The following is a 16518-nucleotide window of genomic DNA, read 5'->3' as shown; positions in this document are numbered from 1 at the left end:
GCTCCCGCCTGGCATCACAGCCAGATACCAAACCGCTCCCGCCCAGCACCAAACTGCTCCCGCACGGAATCACACCCCGATACCAAACCGCTCCCGCCTGGCATCACACCCCGATACCAAACCGCTCCCGCCCAGCACCAAACTGCTCCCTCCGGGCTTCACACCTGATACCAAACAGCTCACGCCAAGCACAAAACTGCTAATGCCTGGCATCACACCCCGATACCAAACCGCTCCTGCCCGGCATCACACCCTGATACCAAACCGCTCCCGCCCAGCACCAAACTGCTCCCACCCGACATCACACCCCGATACCAAACCACACCCGAGCGGCACCAAACTGCTCCCGCCCGGCATCACACCCCGATACAAAATCGCTCCCGCCCAGCACCAAACTGCTCCCTCCGGGCTTCACACCTGATACCAAACTGCTCCCGCCCGGCACCAAACTGCTCCCGCCCGGCATCACACCCTGATACCAAACCGCTCACGCCCAGCACCAAACTGCTCCCACCCGACATCACACCCCAATACCAAACCACACCCGACCAGCACCAAACTGCTCCCGCCCAGCATCACACCCCGATACCAAACCGCTCTCGGCCGGCATCACACACCGATACCAAACTGCATCAGCCCGGGATCACACCCCGATACCAAACTTCTCCCGCCCGGCACCAAACTGCTACCGCCCGGCATCACGCCCAGATACCAAACCGCTCCCGCCCAGCACCAAACTGCTCCCGCCCAGCATCACACACCAATACCAAACCGCTCCCGCCCAGCACCAAACTGCTACCGCCCGGCATCACAGCCCAATACAAACCCGCTCCCGCACGCCATCACACCCCGATACCAAACCACTCCCGCCCGTCACCAAATTGCTACTTCCGGGCATCACACCCCGATACCAAACTGCTCCCGCCCGGCATCACACCGCGATACCAAACTGCACCCGCCCGGCATCACACCCCGACACCAAACTGCTCTCGCCCGGCACCAAACTGGTCCCTCCGGGCATCACACCCTGATACCAAACCGCTCACGCCCAGCACCAAACTGCTGCCGCCTGGCATCACACCCCGATACCAAAGCGCTCCCGCCAAGCACCAAAATGCTCCCAATCGGCATCACACCCCGATACCAAACCGCTCCCGCCCGGCATCACACCCCGATACCAAACCGCTCCCGCCCAGCACCAAACTGCTCCCTCTGGGCTTCACACCTGATACCAAAATGCTCCCGCCCGGCACCAAACCGCTCCCACCCGGCATCACACCCCGATACCAAACCGCTCCCGCCCAGCACCAAACTGCTCCCTCCGGGCTTCACACCTGATACCAAACCGCTCACGCCAAGCACCAAACTGCTAACGCCCGGCATCACACCCCGATACCACACCGCTCCTGCCCGGCATCACACCCTGATACCAAACCGCTGCCGCCCAGGACCAAACTGCTCCCACCCGAGATCACACCCCGATCCCAAACCACACCCGAACGGCACCAAACTGCTCCCGCCCGGCATCACACCCCGATACCAAATCGCTCCCGCCCAGCACCAAACTGCTCCCTCCGGGCTTCACACCCCGATACCAAACCGCTCCCGCCCGGCATCAAACCCCGATACCAAACCGCTCCCGCCCAGCACCAAACTGCTCCCTCCGGGCTTCACACCTGATACCAAACCGCTCACGCCAAGCACCAAACTGCTAACGCCCGGCAGCACACCCCGATACCAAACCGCTCCTGCCCGGCATCACACCCTGATACCAAACCGCTCCCGCCCAGCACCAAACTGCTCCCACCCGACATCACACCCCGATACCAAACCACACCCGAGCGGCACCAAACTGCTCCCGCCCGGCATCACACCCCGATACCAAATCGCTCCCGCCCAGCACCAAACTGCTCCCTCTGGGCTTCACACCTGATACCAAACTGCTCCCGCCCGGCACCAAACTGCTCCCGCCCGGCATCACACCCTGATACCAAACCGCTCACGCCCAGCACCAAACTGCTCCCACCCGACATCACACCCCGATACCAAACCACACCCGACCGGCACCAAACTGCTCCCGCCCGGCATCACACCCCGATACCAAACCGCTCCCGCCTGGCATCACTGCCAGATACCAAACCGCTCCCGCCCAGCACCAAACTGCTCCCGCACGGAATCACACCCCGATACCAAACCGCTCCCGCCTGGCATCACACCCCGATACCAAACCGCTCCCGTCCAGCACCAAACAGCTCCCTCCGGGCTTCACACCTGATACCAAACAGCTCACGCCAAGCACCAAACTGCTAACGCCTGGCATCACACCCCGATACCAAACCGCTCCTGCCCGGCATCACACCCTGATACCAAACCGCTCCCGCCCAGCACCAAACTGCTCCCACCCGACATCACACCCCGATACCAAACCCCACCCGAGCGGCACCAAACTGCTCCCGCCCGGCATCACACCCCGGTACAAAATCGCTCCCGCCCAGCACCAAACAGCTCCCTCCGGGCTTCACACCTGATACCAAACTGCTCCCGCCCGGCACCAAACTGCTCCCGCCCGGCATCACACCCTGATACCAAACCGCTCCCGCCCAGCACCAAACTGCTCCCTCCGGGCGTCACACCTGATACCAAACAGCTCACGCCAAGCACCAAACTGCTAACACCTGACATCACACCCCAATACCAAACCGCTCCTGCCCGGCATCACACCCTGATACCAAACTGCTCCCACCCGACATCACACCCCGATACCAAACCACACCCGAGCAGCACCAAACTGCTCCCGCCCGGCATCACACCCCGATACAAAATCGCTCCCGCCCAGCACCAAACTGTTCCCTCCGGGCTTCACACCTGATACCAAACTGCTCCCGCCTGGCACCAAACTGCTCCCGCCCGGCATCACACCCTGATACCAAACCGCTCACGCCCAGCACCAAACTGCTCCCACCCGACATCACACCCCAATACCAAACCACACCCGACCGGCACCAAACTGCTCCCGCCCAGCATCACACCCCGATACCAAACCGTTCCAGGGCGGCATCACACCCCGATACCAAACTGCATCAGCCCAGGATCACACCCCGATGCCAAACTTCTCCCGCCCGGCACCAAACTTCTCCCGCCCGGCATCACGCCCAGATACTAAACCGCTCCCGCCCAGCACCAAACTGCTCCCGCCCAGCATCACACACCAATACCAAACCGCTCCCGCACAGCACCATACTGCTACCGCCCGGCATCACAGCCCAATACAAACCCGCTCCCGCACGCTATCACACCCCGATACCAAACCACTCCCGCCCGTCACCAAACTGCTACTTCCGGGCATCACACCCCGATACCAAACAGCTCCCGCCCGGCATCACAACGCGATACCAAACTGCACCCGCCCGGCATCACACCCCGACACCAAACTGCTCTCGCCCGGCACCAAACTGGTCCCTCCGGGCATCACACCCTGATACCAAACCGCTCCCGCCCGGCACCAAACTGCTGCCGCCCGGCATCACACCCCGATACCAAACCGCTCCAGCCAAGCACCAAACTGCTCCCGCCCGGCATCACAGCCCGATACCAAACCGCTCCCGCCCGGCATCACACCCCGATACCAAACCGCTCCCGCCCAGCACCAAACTGCTCCCTCTGGGCTTCACACCTGATACCAAAATGCTCCCGCCCGGCACCAAACTGCTCCCGCCCGGCATCACACCCTGATAACAAACCGCTCCCGCCAAGCACCAAACTGCTCCCACCCGACATCACACCCCGATAACAAACCACACCCGAGCGGCACCAAACTGCTCCCGCCCGGCATCACACCCCGATACCAAACCGCTCCCGGTCGGCATCACACCCCAATACCAAACCGCTCCCGCCCAGCACCAAGCTGCTCCCTCCGGGCTTCACACCTGATACCAAACTGCTCCCGCACGGCACCAAACTGCTCCCGCCCGGCATCAAACCGTGATACCAAACCGCGCCCGCCCAGCACCAAACTGCTCCCACCCGACATCACACCCCGATACCAAACCACACCCGACCGGCACCAAACTGCTCCCTCCCGGCATCACACCCCGATACCAAACAGCTCCCGTTCGGCATCTCACCCCGATACCAAACTGCATCCGCCCGGGATCACACCCCGATACCAAACTGCTCCCGCCCGGCACCAAACTACTACCGCCCGGCATCACGCCCTGATACCAAACCGCTCCCGCCCAGCACCAAACTGCTCCCGCCCAGAATCACACACCAATACCAAACCGCTCCCGCCCAGCACCAAACTGCTACCGCCCGGCATCACAGCCCAATACAAACCCGCTCCCGCACGACATCACACCCCGATACCAAACCACTCCCGCCCGGCACCAAACTGCTACTTCCGGGCATCACACCCCGATACCAAACTGCTCCCGCCCGGCATCACACAGCGATACCAAACTGCACCCGCACGGCATCACACCCCGATACCAAACAGCTCCCGCCCGGCACCAAACTGCTACCGCCCGGCATCACGCCCAGATACCAAACCGCTCCCGCCCAGCACCAAACTGCTCCCGCCCAGCATCACACACCAATACCAAACCGCTCCCGCCCAGCACCAAACTGCTACCGCCCGGCATCACAGCCCAATACAAACCCGCTCCCGCACGCCATCACACCCCGATACCAAACCACTCCCGCCCGTCACCAAATTGCTACTTCCGGGCATCACACCCCGATACCAAACTGCTCCCGCCCGGCATCACACCGCGATACCAAACTGCACCCGCCCGGCATCACACCCCGACACCAAACTGCTCTCGCCCGGCACCAAACTGGTCCCTCCGGGCATCACACCCTGATACCAAACCGCTCACGCCCAGCACCAAACTGCTGCCGCCTGGCATCACACCCCGATACCAAAGCGCTCCCGCCAAGCACCAAAATGCTCCCAATCGGCATCACACCCCGATACCAAACCGCTCCCGCCCGGCATCACACCCCGATACCAAACCGCTCCCGCCCAGCACCAAACTGCTCCCTCTGGGCTAAACACCTGATACCAAAATGCTCCCGCCCGGCACCAAACCGCTCCCACCCGGCATCACACCCCGATACCAAACCGCTCCCGCCCAGCACCAAACTGCTCCCTCCGGGCTTCACACCTGATACCAAACCGCTCACGCCAAGCACCAAACTGCTAACGCCCGGCATCACACCCCGATACCACACCGCTCCTGCCCGGCATCACACCCTGATACCAAACCGCTGCCGCCCAGGACCAAACTGCTCCCACCCGACATCACACCCCGATCCCAAACCACACCCGAGCGGCACCAAACTGCTCCCGCCCGGCATCACACCCCGATACCAAATCGCTCCCGCCCAGCACCAAACTGCTCCCTCCGGGCTTCACACCCCGATACCAAACCGCTCCCGCCCGGCATCAAACCCCGATACCAAACCGCTCCCGCCCAGCACCAAACTGCTCCCTCCGGGCTTCACACCTGATACCAAACCGCTCACGCCAAGCACCAAACTGCTAACGCCCGGCAGCACACCCCGATACCAAACCGCTCCTGCCCGGCATCACACCCTGATACCAAACCGCTCCCGCCCAGCACCAAACTGCTCCCACCCGACATCACACCCCGATACCAAACCACACCCGAGCGGCACCAAACTGCTCCCGCCCGGCATCACACCCCGATACCAAATCGCTCCCGCCCAGCACCAAACTGCTCCCTCTGGTCTTCACACCTGATACCAAACTGCTCCCGCCCGGCACCAAACTGCTCCCGCCCGGCATCACACCCTGATACCAAACCGCTCACGCCCAGCACCAAACTGCTCCCACCCGACATCACACCCCGATACCAAACCACACCCGACCGGCACCAAACTGCTCCCGCCCGGCATCACACCCCGATACCAAACCGCTCCCGCCTGGCATCACAGCCAGATACCAAACCGCTCCCGCCCAGCACCAAACTGCTCCCGCACGGAATCACACCCCGATACCAAACCGCTCCCGCCTGGCATCACACCCCGATACCAAACCGCTCCCGTCCAGCACCAAACAGCTCCCTCCGGGCTTCACACCTGATACCAAACAGCTCACGCCAAGCACCAAACTGCTAACGCCTGGCATCACACCCCGATACCAAACCGCTCCTGCCCGGCATCACACCCTGATACCAAACCGCTCCCGCCCAGCACCAAACTGCTCCCACCCGACATCACACCCCGATACCAAACCCCACCCGAGCGGCACCAAACTGCTCCCGCCCGGCATCACACCCCGGTACACAATCGCTCCCGCCCAGCACCAAACAGCTCCCTCCGGGCTTCACACCTGATACCAAACTGCTCCCGCCCGGCACCAAACTGCTCCCGCCCGGCATCACACCCTGATACCAAACCGCTCCCGCCCAGCACCAAACTGCTCCCTCCGGGCGTCACACCTGATACCAAACAGCTCACGCCAAGCACCAAACTGCTAACACCTGACATCACACCCCAATACCAAACCGCTCCTGCCCGGCATCACACCCTGATACCAAACTGCTCCCACCCGACATCACACCCCGATACCAAACCACACCCGAGCGGCACCAAACTGCTCCCGCCCGGCATCACACCCCGATACAAAATCGCTCCCGCCCAGCACCAAACTGTTCCCTCCGGGCTTCACACCTGATACCAAACTGCTCCCGCCTGGCACCAAACTGCTCCCGCCCGGCATCACACCCTGATACCAAACCGCTCACGCCCAGCACCAAACTGCTCCCACCCGACATCACACCCCAATACCAAACCACACCCGACCGGCACCAAACTGCTCCCGCCCAGCATCACACCCCGATACCAAACCGTTCCAGGGCGGCATCACACCCCGATACCAAACTGCATCAGCCCAGGATCACACCCCGATGCCAAACTTCTCCCGCCCGGCACCAAACTTCTCCCGCCCGGCATCACGCCCAGATACTAAACCGCTCCCGCCCAGCACCAAACTGCTCCCGCCCAGCATCACACACCAATACCAAACCGCTCCCGCACAGCACCATACTGCTACCGCCCGGCATCACAGCCCAATACAAACCCGCTCCCGCACGCTATCACACCCCGATACCAAACCACTCCCGCCCGTCACCAAACTGCTACTTCCGGGCATCACACCCCGATACCAAACAGCTCCCGTCCGGCATCACAACGCGATACCAAACTGCACCCGCCCGGCATCACACCCCGACACCAAACTGCTCTCGCCCGGCACCAAACTGGTCCCTCCGGGCATCACACCCTGATACCAAACCGCTCCCGCCCGGCACCAAACTGCTGCCGCCCGGCATCACACCCCGATACCAAACCGCTCCCGCCAAGCACCAAACTGCTCCCGCCCGGCATCACAGCCCGATACCAAACCGCTCCCGCCCGGCATCACACCCCGATACCAAACCGCTCCCGCCCAGCACCAAACTGCTCCCTCTGGGCTTCACACCTGATACCAAAATGCTCCCGCCCGGCACCAAACTGCTCCCGCCCGGCATCACACCCTGATAACAAACCGCTCCCGCCAAGCACCAAACTGCTCCCACCCGACATCACACCCCGATAACAAACCACACCCGAGCGGCACCAAACTGCTCCCGCCCGGCATCACACCCCGATACCAAACCGCTCCCGGTCGGCATCACACCCCAATACCAAACCGCTCCCGCCCAGCACCAAGCTGCTCCCTCCGGGCTTCACACCTGATACCAAACTGCTCCCGCACGGCACCAAACTGCTCCCGCCCGGCATCAAACCGTGATACCAAACCGCGCCCGCCCAGCACCAAACTGCTCCCACCCGACATCACACCCCGATACCAAACCACACCCGACCGGCACCAAACTGCTCCCTCCCGGCATCACACCCCGATACCAAACAGCTCCCGTTCGGCATCTCACCCCGATACTAAACTGCATCCGCCCGGGATCACACCCCGATACCAAACTGCTCCCGCCCGTCACCAAACTACTACCGCCCGGCATCACGCCCTGATACCAAACCGCTCCCGCCCAGCACCAAACTGCTCCCGCCCAGAATCACACACCAATACCAAACCGCTCCCGCCCAGCACCAAACTGCTACCGCCCGGCATCACAGCCCAATACAAACCCGCTCCCGCACGACATCACACCCCGATACCAAACCACTCCCGCCCGGCACCAAACTGCTACTTCCGGGCATCACACCCCGATACCAAACTGCTCCCGCCCGGCATCACACAGCGATACCAAACTGCACCCGCACGGCATCACACCCCGATACCAAACAGCTCCCGCCCGGCACCAAATCGCACCCGCCCGGCATCACACCCCGATACCAAACCGCTCCCGCACGACTTCACACCCCGATACCAACCCACTCCCGCCCAGCACCAAACTGCTCCCGCCCGGCATCACACCCCGATACCAAACCGCTCCCGCCCGGCACCAAACAGCTCCCGCCTGGCATCAAACCCCGATACCAAACTGCTCACTCACGGCATCACAGCCCGATACCTAACTGCTCCCGCCCGGCACCAAACTGCTCCCGCCCGGCATCAAACCCCGATACCAAACTGCTCACGCACAGCATCACACCCCGATACCAAACTGCTCCCTCCGGGCATCACACCCCGATACCAAACTGCTCCCGCCCGGCATTACACCCTGATGCCAAACTGCTCCCGCCCGGCATCACTCCCCAATACCAAACTGCACCAGCCTGACATCACACCCTGATACCAAACTGCTATCGCCCGGCAGCAAACTGTTCCCTCCGGGCATCACACCCTGATACCAAACTGCTCGCGCCCAGCACCAAACTGGTCCCTCCGGGCATCACACCCTGATACCAAACTGCTCACGCCCGGCCCCAAATTTCTCCCGCCCGGCATCACACCCCGACACCAAACCGCTCCCGCCCAGCACCAAACTGCTCCCGCCCGGCATCACACCCCGATACCAAACCACTCCCTCCCAGCACCAAACTGCTCCCTCCGGGCTTCACACCTGATACCAAACTGCTCCGGCCCGGCACCAAACTGCTCCCGCTCGGCATCACACCCCGATACCAAACCGCACCCACCAGGCACCAAACTGCTCCCGCCCGGCATCACACCCCGATACCAAACCGCTCCCGCCCGGCATCACACCCCGATACCAAACCGCTCCCGCACAGCACCAAACTGCTCGCTCCGGGCTTCACACCTGATACCAAACTGCTCCCGCCCGGCACCAAACTGCTCCCGCCCGGCATCAAACCGTGATACCAAACCGCTCCCGCCCAGCACCAAACTGCTCCCACCCGACATCACACCCCAATACCAAACCACACCCGACCGGCACCAAACTGCTCCCGCCCGGCATCACACCCCAATACCAAACCACACCCGACCGATACCAAACTGCATCCGCCCGGGATCACACCCCGATACCAAACTTCCCCCCCCGGCACCAAACTGCTACCACCCGGCATCATGCCCTGATACCAAACGGCTCCCGCCCAGCACCAAACTGCTCCCGCCCAGAATCACACACCAATACCAAACCGCTCCCGCCCAGCACCAAACTGCTACCGCCCGGCATCACAGCCCAATACAAACCCGCTCCCGCACGACATCACAACCCGATACCAAACCACTCCCGCCCGGCACCAAACTGCTACTTCCGGGCATCACACCCCGATACCAAACTTCTCCCGCCCGGCACCAAACTGCTACCGCCCGGCATCACGCCCTGATACCAAACCGCTCCCGCCCAGCACCAAACTGCTCCCGCCCGGCATCACACAGCGATACCAAACAGCTCCCGCCCGGCACCAAATCGCTCCCGCCCGGCATCACACCCCGATACCAACCCACTCCCGCCCAGCACCAAACTGCTCCCGCCCGGCATCACACCCCGATACCAAACCGCTCCCGCCCAGCACCAAACAGCTCCCGCCTGGCATCAAACCCCGATACCAAACTGCTCACTCACGGCATCACAGCCCGATACCAAACTGCTCCCGCCCGGCACCAAACTGCTCCCGCCCGGCATCAAACCCCGATACCAAACTGCTCACGCACGGCATGACACCCCGATACCAAACTGCTCCCTCCGGGCATCACACCCCGATACCAAACTGCTCCCTCCGGGCATCACACCCCGATACCAAACTTCTCCCGCCCGGCATTACACCCTGATGCCAAACTGCTCCCGCCCGGCATCACTCCCCGATACCAAACTGCACCTGCCTGACATCACACCCTGATACCAAACTGCTCTCGCCCGGCACCAAACTGTTCCCTCCGGGCATCACACCCTGATACCAAACTGCTCGCACCCAGCACCAAACTGGTCCCTCCGGGCATCACACCCTGATACCAAACTGCTCACGCCCGGCCCCAAATTTCTCCCGCCCGGCATCACACCCCGACACCAAACCGCTCCCGCCCAGCACCAAACTGCTCCCGCCCGGCATCACACCCCGATACCAAACCGCTCCCTCCCAGCACCAAACTGCTCCCGCCCGGCATCACACCCCGATACCAAACCGCTCCCTCCCAGCACCAAACTGCTCCCTCCGGGCTTCACACCAGATACCAAACTGCTCCGGCCCGGCACCAAACTGCACCCGCTCGGCATCACACCCCGATACCAAACCGCACCCACCAGGCACCAAACTGCTCCCGCCCGGCATCACACCCCGATACCAAACCGCTCCTGCCCGGCATCACACCCCGATACCAAACCGCTCCTGCACAGCACCAAACTGCTCCATCCGGGCATAACACCCTGATACCAAACCACTCCCGCCAAGCACCAAAATGCTCCCGCCCGGCATCACACCCCGATACCAAACCGCTCCCGCCCGGCATCACACCCCGATACCAAACCGCTCCCGCCCAGCACCAAACTGCTCCCTCTGGGCTTCACACCTGATACCAAAATGCTCCCGCCCGGCACCAAACTGCTCCCGCCCGGCATCACAAGCTGATACCAAACCGGTCCCGCCAAGCACCAAACTGCTCCCACCCGACATCACACCCCGATACCAAACCACACCCGAGCGGCACCAAACTGCTCCCGCCCGGCATCACACCCCGATACCAAATCGCTCCCGCCCAGCACCAATCTGCTCCCTCTGGGCTTCACACCTGATACCAAACTGCTCCCGCCCGGCACCAAACTGCTCCCGCCCGGCATCACACCCTGATACCAAACCGCTCACGCCCAGCACCAAACTGCTCCCACCCGACATCACACCCCGATACCAAACCACACCCGACCGGCACCAAACTGCTCCCGCCCAGAATCACACACCAATACCAAACCGCTCCAGAGCGGCATCACACCCCGATACCAAACTGCATCAGCCCAGGATCACACCCCGATACCAAACTTCTCCCGCCCGGCACCAAACTTCTCCCGCCCGGCATCACGCCCAGATACCAAACCGCTCCCGCCCAGCACCAAACTGCTCCCGCCCAGAATCACACACCAATACCAAACCGCTCCCGCCCATCACCATACTGCTACCGCCCGGCATCACAGCCCAATACAAACCCGCTCCCGCACGCTATCACACCCCGATACCAAACCACTCCCGCCCGGCATCACACCGCGATACCAAACTGCACCCGCCCGGCATCACACCGCAATACCAAACTGCACCCGCCCGGCATCACACCCCGACACCAAACTGCTCTCGCCCGGCACCAAACTGGTCCCTCCGGGCATCACACCCTGATACCAAACCGCTCCCGCCCAGCACCAAACTGCTGCCGCCCGGCATCACACCCCGATACCAAACCGCTCCCGCCAAGCACCAAACTGCTCCCGCCCGGCATCACAGCCCGATACCAAACCGTTCCCGCCCGGCATCACACCCCGATACCAAACCGCTCCCGCCCAGCACCAAACTGCTCCCTCTGGGCTTCACACCTGATACCAAAATGCTCCCGCCCGGCACCAAACTGCTCCCGCCCGGCATCACACCCTGATAACAAACCGCTCCCGCCAAGCACCAAACTGCTCCCACCCGACATCACACCCCGATAACAAACCACACCCGAGCGGCACCAAACTGCTCCCGCCCGGCATCACACCCCGATACCAAACCGCTCCCGGTCGGCATCACACCCCAATACCAAACCGCTCCCGCCCAGCACCAAGCTGCTCCCTCCGGGCTTCACACCTGATACCAAATTGCTCCCGCACGGCACCAAACTGCTCCCGCCCGGCATCAAACCGTGATACCAAACCGCGCCCGCCCAGCACCAAACTGCTCCCACCCGACATCACACCCCGATACCAAACCACACCCGACCGGCACCAAACTGCTCCCGCCCGGCATCACACCCCGATACCAAACAGCTCCCGGCCGGCATCTCACCCCGATACCAAACTGCATCCGCCCGGGATCACACCCCGATACCAAACTGCTCCCGCCCGGCACCAAACTGCTACCGCCCGGCATCACGCCCTGATACCAAACCGCTCCCGCCCAGCACCAAACTGCTCCCGCCCAGAATCACACACCAATACCAAACCGCTCCCGCCCAGCACCAAACTGCTACCGCCCGGCATCACAGCCCAATACAAACCCGCTCCCGCACGATATCACACCCCGATACCAAACCACTCCCGCCCGGCACCAAACTGCTACTTCCGGGCATCACACCCCGATACCAAACTGCTCCCGCCCGGCATCACACAGCGATACCAAACTGCACCCGCACGGCATCACACCCCGATAACAAACAGCTCCCGCCCGGCACCAAATCGCTCCCGCCCGGCATCACACCCCGATACCAAACCGCTCCCGCACGACTTCACACCCCGATACCAACCCACTCCCGCCCAGCACCAAACTGCTCCCGCCCGGCATCACACCCCGATACCAAACCGCTCCCGCCCGGCACCAAACAGCTCCCGCCTGGCATCAAACCCCGATACCAAACTGCTCACTAACGGCATCACAGCCCGATACCAAACTGCTCCCGCCCGGCACCAAACTGCTCCCGCCCGGCATCAAACCCCGATACCAAACTGCTCACGCACAGCATCACACCCCGATACCAAACTGCTCCCTCCGGGCATCACACCCCGATGCCAAACTGCTCCCGCCCGGCATCACTCCCCGATACCAAACTGCACCAGCCTGACATCACACCCTGATACCAAACTGCTCTCGCCCGGCACCAAACTGTTCCCTCCGGGTATAACACCCTGATACCAAACTGCTCTCGCCCAGCACAAAACTGGTGCCTCCGGGCATCACACCCTGATACCAAACTGCTCACGCCCGGCCCCAAACTTCTCCCGCCCGGCATCACACCCCGACACCAAACCGCTCCCGCCCAGCACCAAACTGCTCCCGCCCGGCATCACACCCCGATACCAAACCGCTTCCTCCCAGCACCAAACTGCTCCCTCCGGGCTTCACACCTGATACCAAACTGCTCCGGCCCGGCACCAAACTGCTCCCGCTCGGCATCACACCCCGATACCAAACCGCACCCACCAGGCACCAAACTGCTCCCGCCCGGCATCACACCCCGATACCAAACCGCTCCCGCCCGGCATCACACCCCGATACCAAACCGCTCCCGCACAGCACCAAACTGCTCGCTCCGGGCTTCACACCTGATACCAAACTGCTCCCGCCCGGCACCAAACTGCTCCCGCCCGGCATCAAACCGTGATACCAAACCGCTCCCGCCCAGCACCAAACTGCTCCCACCCGACATCACACCCCGATACCAAACCACACCCGACCGGCACCAAACTGCTCCCGCCCGGCATCACACCCCGATACCAAACAGCTCCAGGGCGGCATCACACCCCGATACCAAACTGCATCAGCCCGGGATCACACCCCGATACCAAACAGCTCCCGCCCGGCATCACACCCCGATACCAAACAGCTCCAGGCCGGTATCTCACCCCGATACCAAACCACTCCCGCCCGGCACCAAACTGCTACTTCCGGGCATCACACCCCGATACCAAACTTCTCCCGCCCGGCACCAAACTGCTACCGCCCGGCATCACGCCCTGATACCAAACCGCTCCCGCCCAGCACCAAACTGCTCCCGCCCAGAATCACACATCAATACCAAACCGCTCCCGCCCAGCACCAAACTGCTACCGCCCGGCATCACAGCCCAATACAAACCCGCTCCCGCACGACATCACACCACGATACCAAACCACTCCCGCCCGGCACCAAACTGCTACGTCCGGACATCACACCCCGATACCAAACTGCTCCCGCCCGGCATCACACAGTGATACCAAACTGCACCCGCACGGCATCACACCCGGATACCAAACAGCTCCCGCCCGGCACCAAATCGCTCCCGCCCGGCATCACACCCCGATACCAACCCACTCCCGCCCAGCACCAAACTGCTCCCGCCCGGCATCACACCCCGATACCAAACCGCTCCCGCCCAGCACCAAACAGCTCCCGCCTGGCATCAAACCCCGATACCAAACTGCTCACTCACGGCATCACAGCCCGATACCAAACTGCTCCCGCCCGGCACCAAACTGCTCCCGCCCGGCATCAAACCCCGATACCAAACTGCTCACGCACGGCATCACACCCCGATACCAAACTGCTCCCTCTGGGCATCACACCCCGATACCAAACTGCTCCCGCCCGGCATTACACCCTGATGCCAAACTGCTCCCGCCCGGCATCACTCCCCGATACCAAACTGCACCTGCCTGACATCACACCCTGATACCAAACTGCTCTCGCCCGGCACCAAACTGTTCCCTCCGGGCATCACACCCTGATACCAAACTGATCGCGCCCAGCACCAAACTGGTCCCTCCGGGCATCACACCCTGATACCAAACTGCTCACGCCCGGCCCCAAATTTCTCCCGCCCGGCATCACACCCCGACACCAAACCGCTCCCGCCCAGCACCAAACTGCTCCCGCACGGCATCACACCCCGATACCAAACCGCTCCCTCCCAGCACCAAACTGCTCCCTCCGGGCTTCACACCTGATACCAAACTGCTCCGGCCCGGCACCAAACTGCACCCGCTCGGCATCACACCCCGATACCAAACCGCACCCACCAGGCACCAAACTGCTCCCGCCCGGCATCACACCCCGATACCAAACCGCTCCTGCCCGGCATCACACCCCGATACCAAACCGCTCCCGCACAGCACCAAACTGCTCCCTCCGGGCTTCACACCTGATACCAAACTGCTATCGCCTGGCACCAAACTGCTCCCGCCCGGCATCAAACCGTGATACCAAACCGCTCCCGCCCAGCACCAAACTGCTCCCACCCGACATCACACCCCGATACTAAACCACACCCGACCGGCACCAAACTGCTCCCGCCCGGCATCACACCCCGATACCAAACAGCTCCCGGCCGGTATCTCACCCCGATACCAAACTGCATCCGCCCGGGATCACACCCCGATACCAAACTTCTCCCGCCCGGCACCAAACTGCTACCGCCCGGCATCACGCCCTGATACCAAACCGCTCCCGCCCAGCACCAAACTGCTCCCGCCCAGAATCACACACCAATACCAAACCGCTCCCGCCCAGCACCAAACTGCTACCGCCCGGCATCACAGCCCAATACAAACCCGCTCCCGCACGACATCACACCCCGATACCAACCCACACCCGCCCAGCACCAAACTGCTCCCGCCCGGCATCACACCCCGATACCAAACCGCTCCCGCCCGGCACCAAACAGCTCCCGCCTGGCATCAAACCCCGATACCAAACTGCTCACTCACAGCATCACGGCCCGATACCAAACTGCTCCCTCCGGGCATCACACCCCGATACCAAACTGCTCCCGACCGGCATTACACCCCGATACCAAACTGCTCCCTCCGGGCATCACACCCCGAAACCAAACTGCTCCCGCCCGGCATTACACCCTGATGCCAAATTGCTCCCGCCCGGCATCACTCCCCGATACCAAACTGCACCAGACTGACATCACACCCTGATACCAAACTGCTCTCGCCCGGCACCAAACTGTTCCCTCCGGGCATCACACCCTGATACCAAACTGCTCGTGCCCAGCACCAAACTGGTCCCTCCGGGCATCACACCCTGATACCAAACTGCTCCCGCCCAGCATCACACCGCGATACCAAACTGCACCCGCCCGGCATCACACCCCGACACCAAACTGCTCTCGCCCGGCACCAAACTGGTCCCTCCGGGCATCACACCCTGATACCAAACCGCTCCCGCCCAGCACCAAACTGCTGCCGCTCGGCATCACACCCCGAAACCAAACCGCTCCCGCCAAGCACAAAACTGCTCCCGCCCGGCATCACACCCCGATAACAAACCACAACCGAGCGGCACCAAACTGCTCCCGCCCGGCATCACACCCCGATACCAAACCGCTCCCGTCCGGCATCACACCCCAATACCAAACCGCTCCCGCCCAGCACCAAACTGCTCCCACCCGACATCACACCCCGATACCAAACC

The 16518-nt window shown here is 62.5% G+C and overlaps 2 protein-coding genes across 2 annotated transcripts in view; both read left to right on the top strand.

Moving 5' to 3' along the window:
* Positions 1 to 4945: 4945 nt before the first annotated feature.
* On the top strand, positions 4946 to 6359 carry LOC137367169 (uncharacterized). Its single transcript, XM_068028605.1, has 2 exons — positions 4946 to 5388; positions 6074 to 6359. Exons 1-2 carry the CDS (start codon positions 4946 to 4948, stop codon positions 6357 to 6359), a joined length of 729 nt encoding a protein of 242 aa, XP_067884706.1.
* A 573-nt stretch (positions 6360 to 6932) lies between these two features.
* LOC137367168 (mucin-1-like) overlaps positions 6933 to 16518 on the top strand; it is a 41216-nt gene continuing 31630 nt past the window's right edge. Inside the window, exons 1-2 of the mRNA XM_068028604.1 lie at positions 6933 to 7296; positions 12041 to 12491. Coding sequence (XP_067884705.1) covers positions 6933 to 7296; positions 12041 to 12491 — 815 coding nt within the window. The remainder of the gene's footprint in view (positions 7297 to 12040; positions 12492 to 16518) is intronic.

The sequence above is a fragment of the Heterodontus francisci genome, chromosome 3 (genome assembly GCF_036365525.1).
Source record: "Heterodontus francisci isolate sHetFra1 chromosome 3, sHetFra1.hap1, whole genome shotgun sequence".
Lineage (NCBI taxonomy): Eukaryota > Metazoa > Chordata > Chondrichthyes > Heterodontiformes > Heterodontidae > Heterodontus > Heterodontus francisci.
Note: the sequence above shows the minus strand (reverse complement) of the source record. Positions and strands in the feature narration are given on the sequence as shown.

Coding starts and splice junctions, on each gene's coding strand:
- LOC137367169 (XM_068028605.1), top strand. CDS start 4,946: ATGCTCCCAATCGGCATCACACCCCGATACCAAACCGCTCCCGCCCGG. Junction 5,389..6,073: donor TACCAAATCGCTCCCGCCCA/GCACCAAACTGC, acceptor GCTCCCGTCCAG/CACCAAACAGCTCCCTCCGG.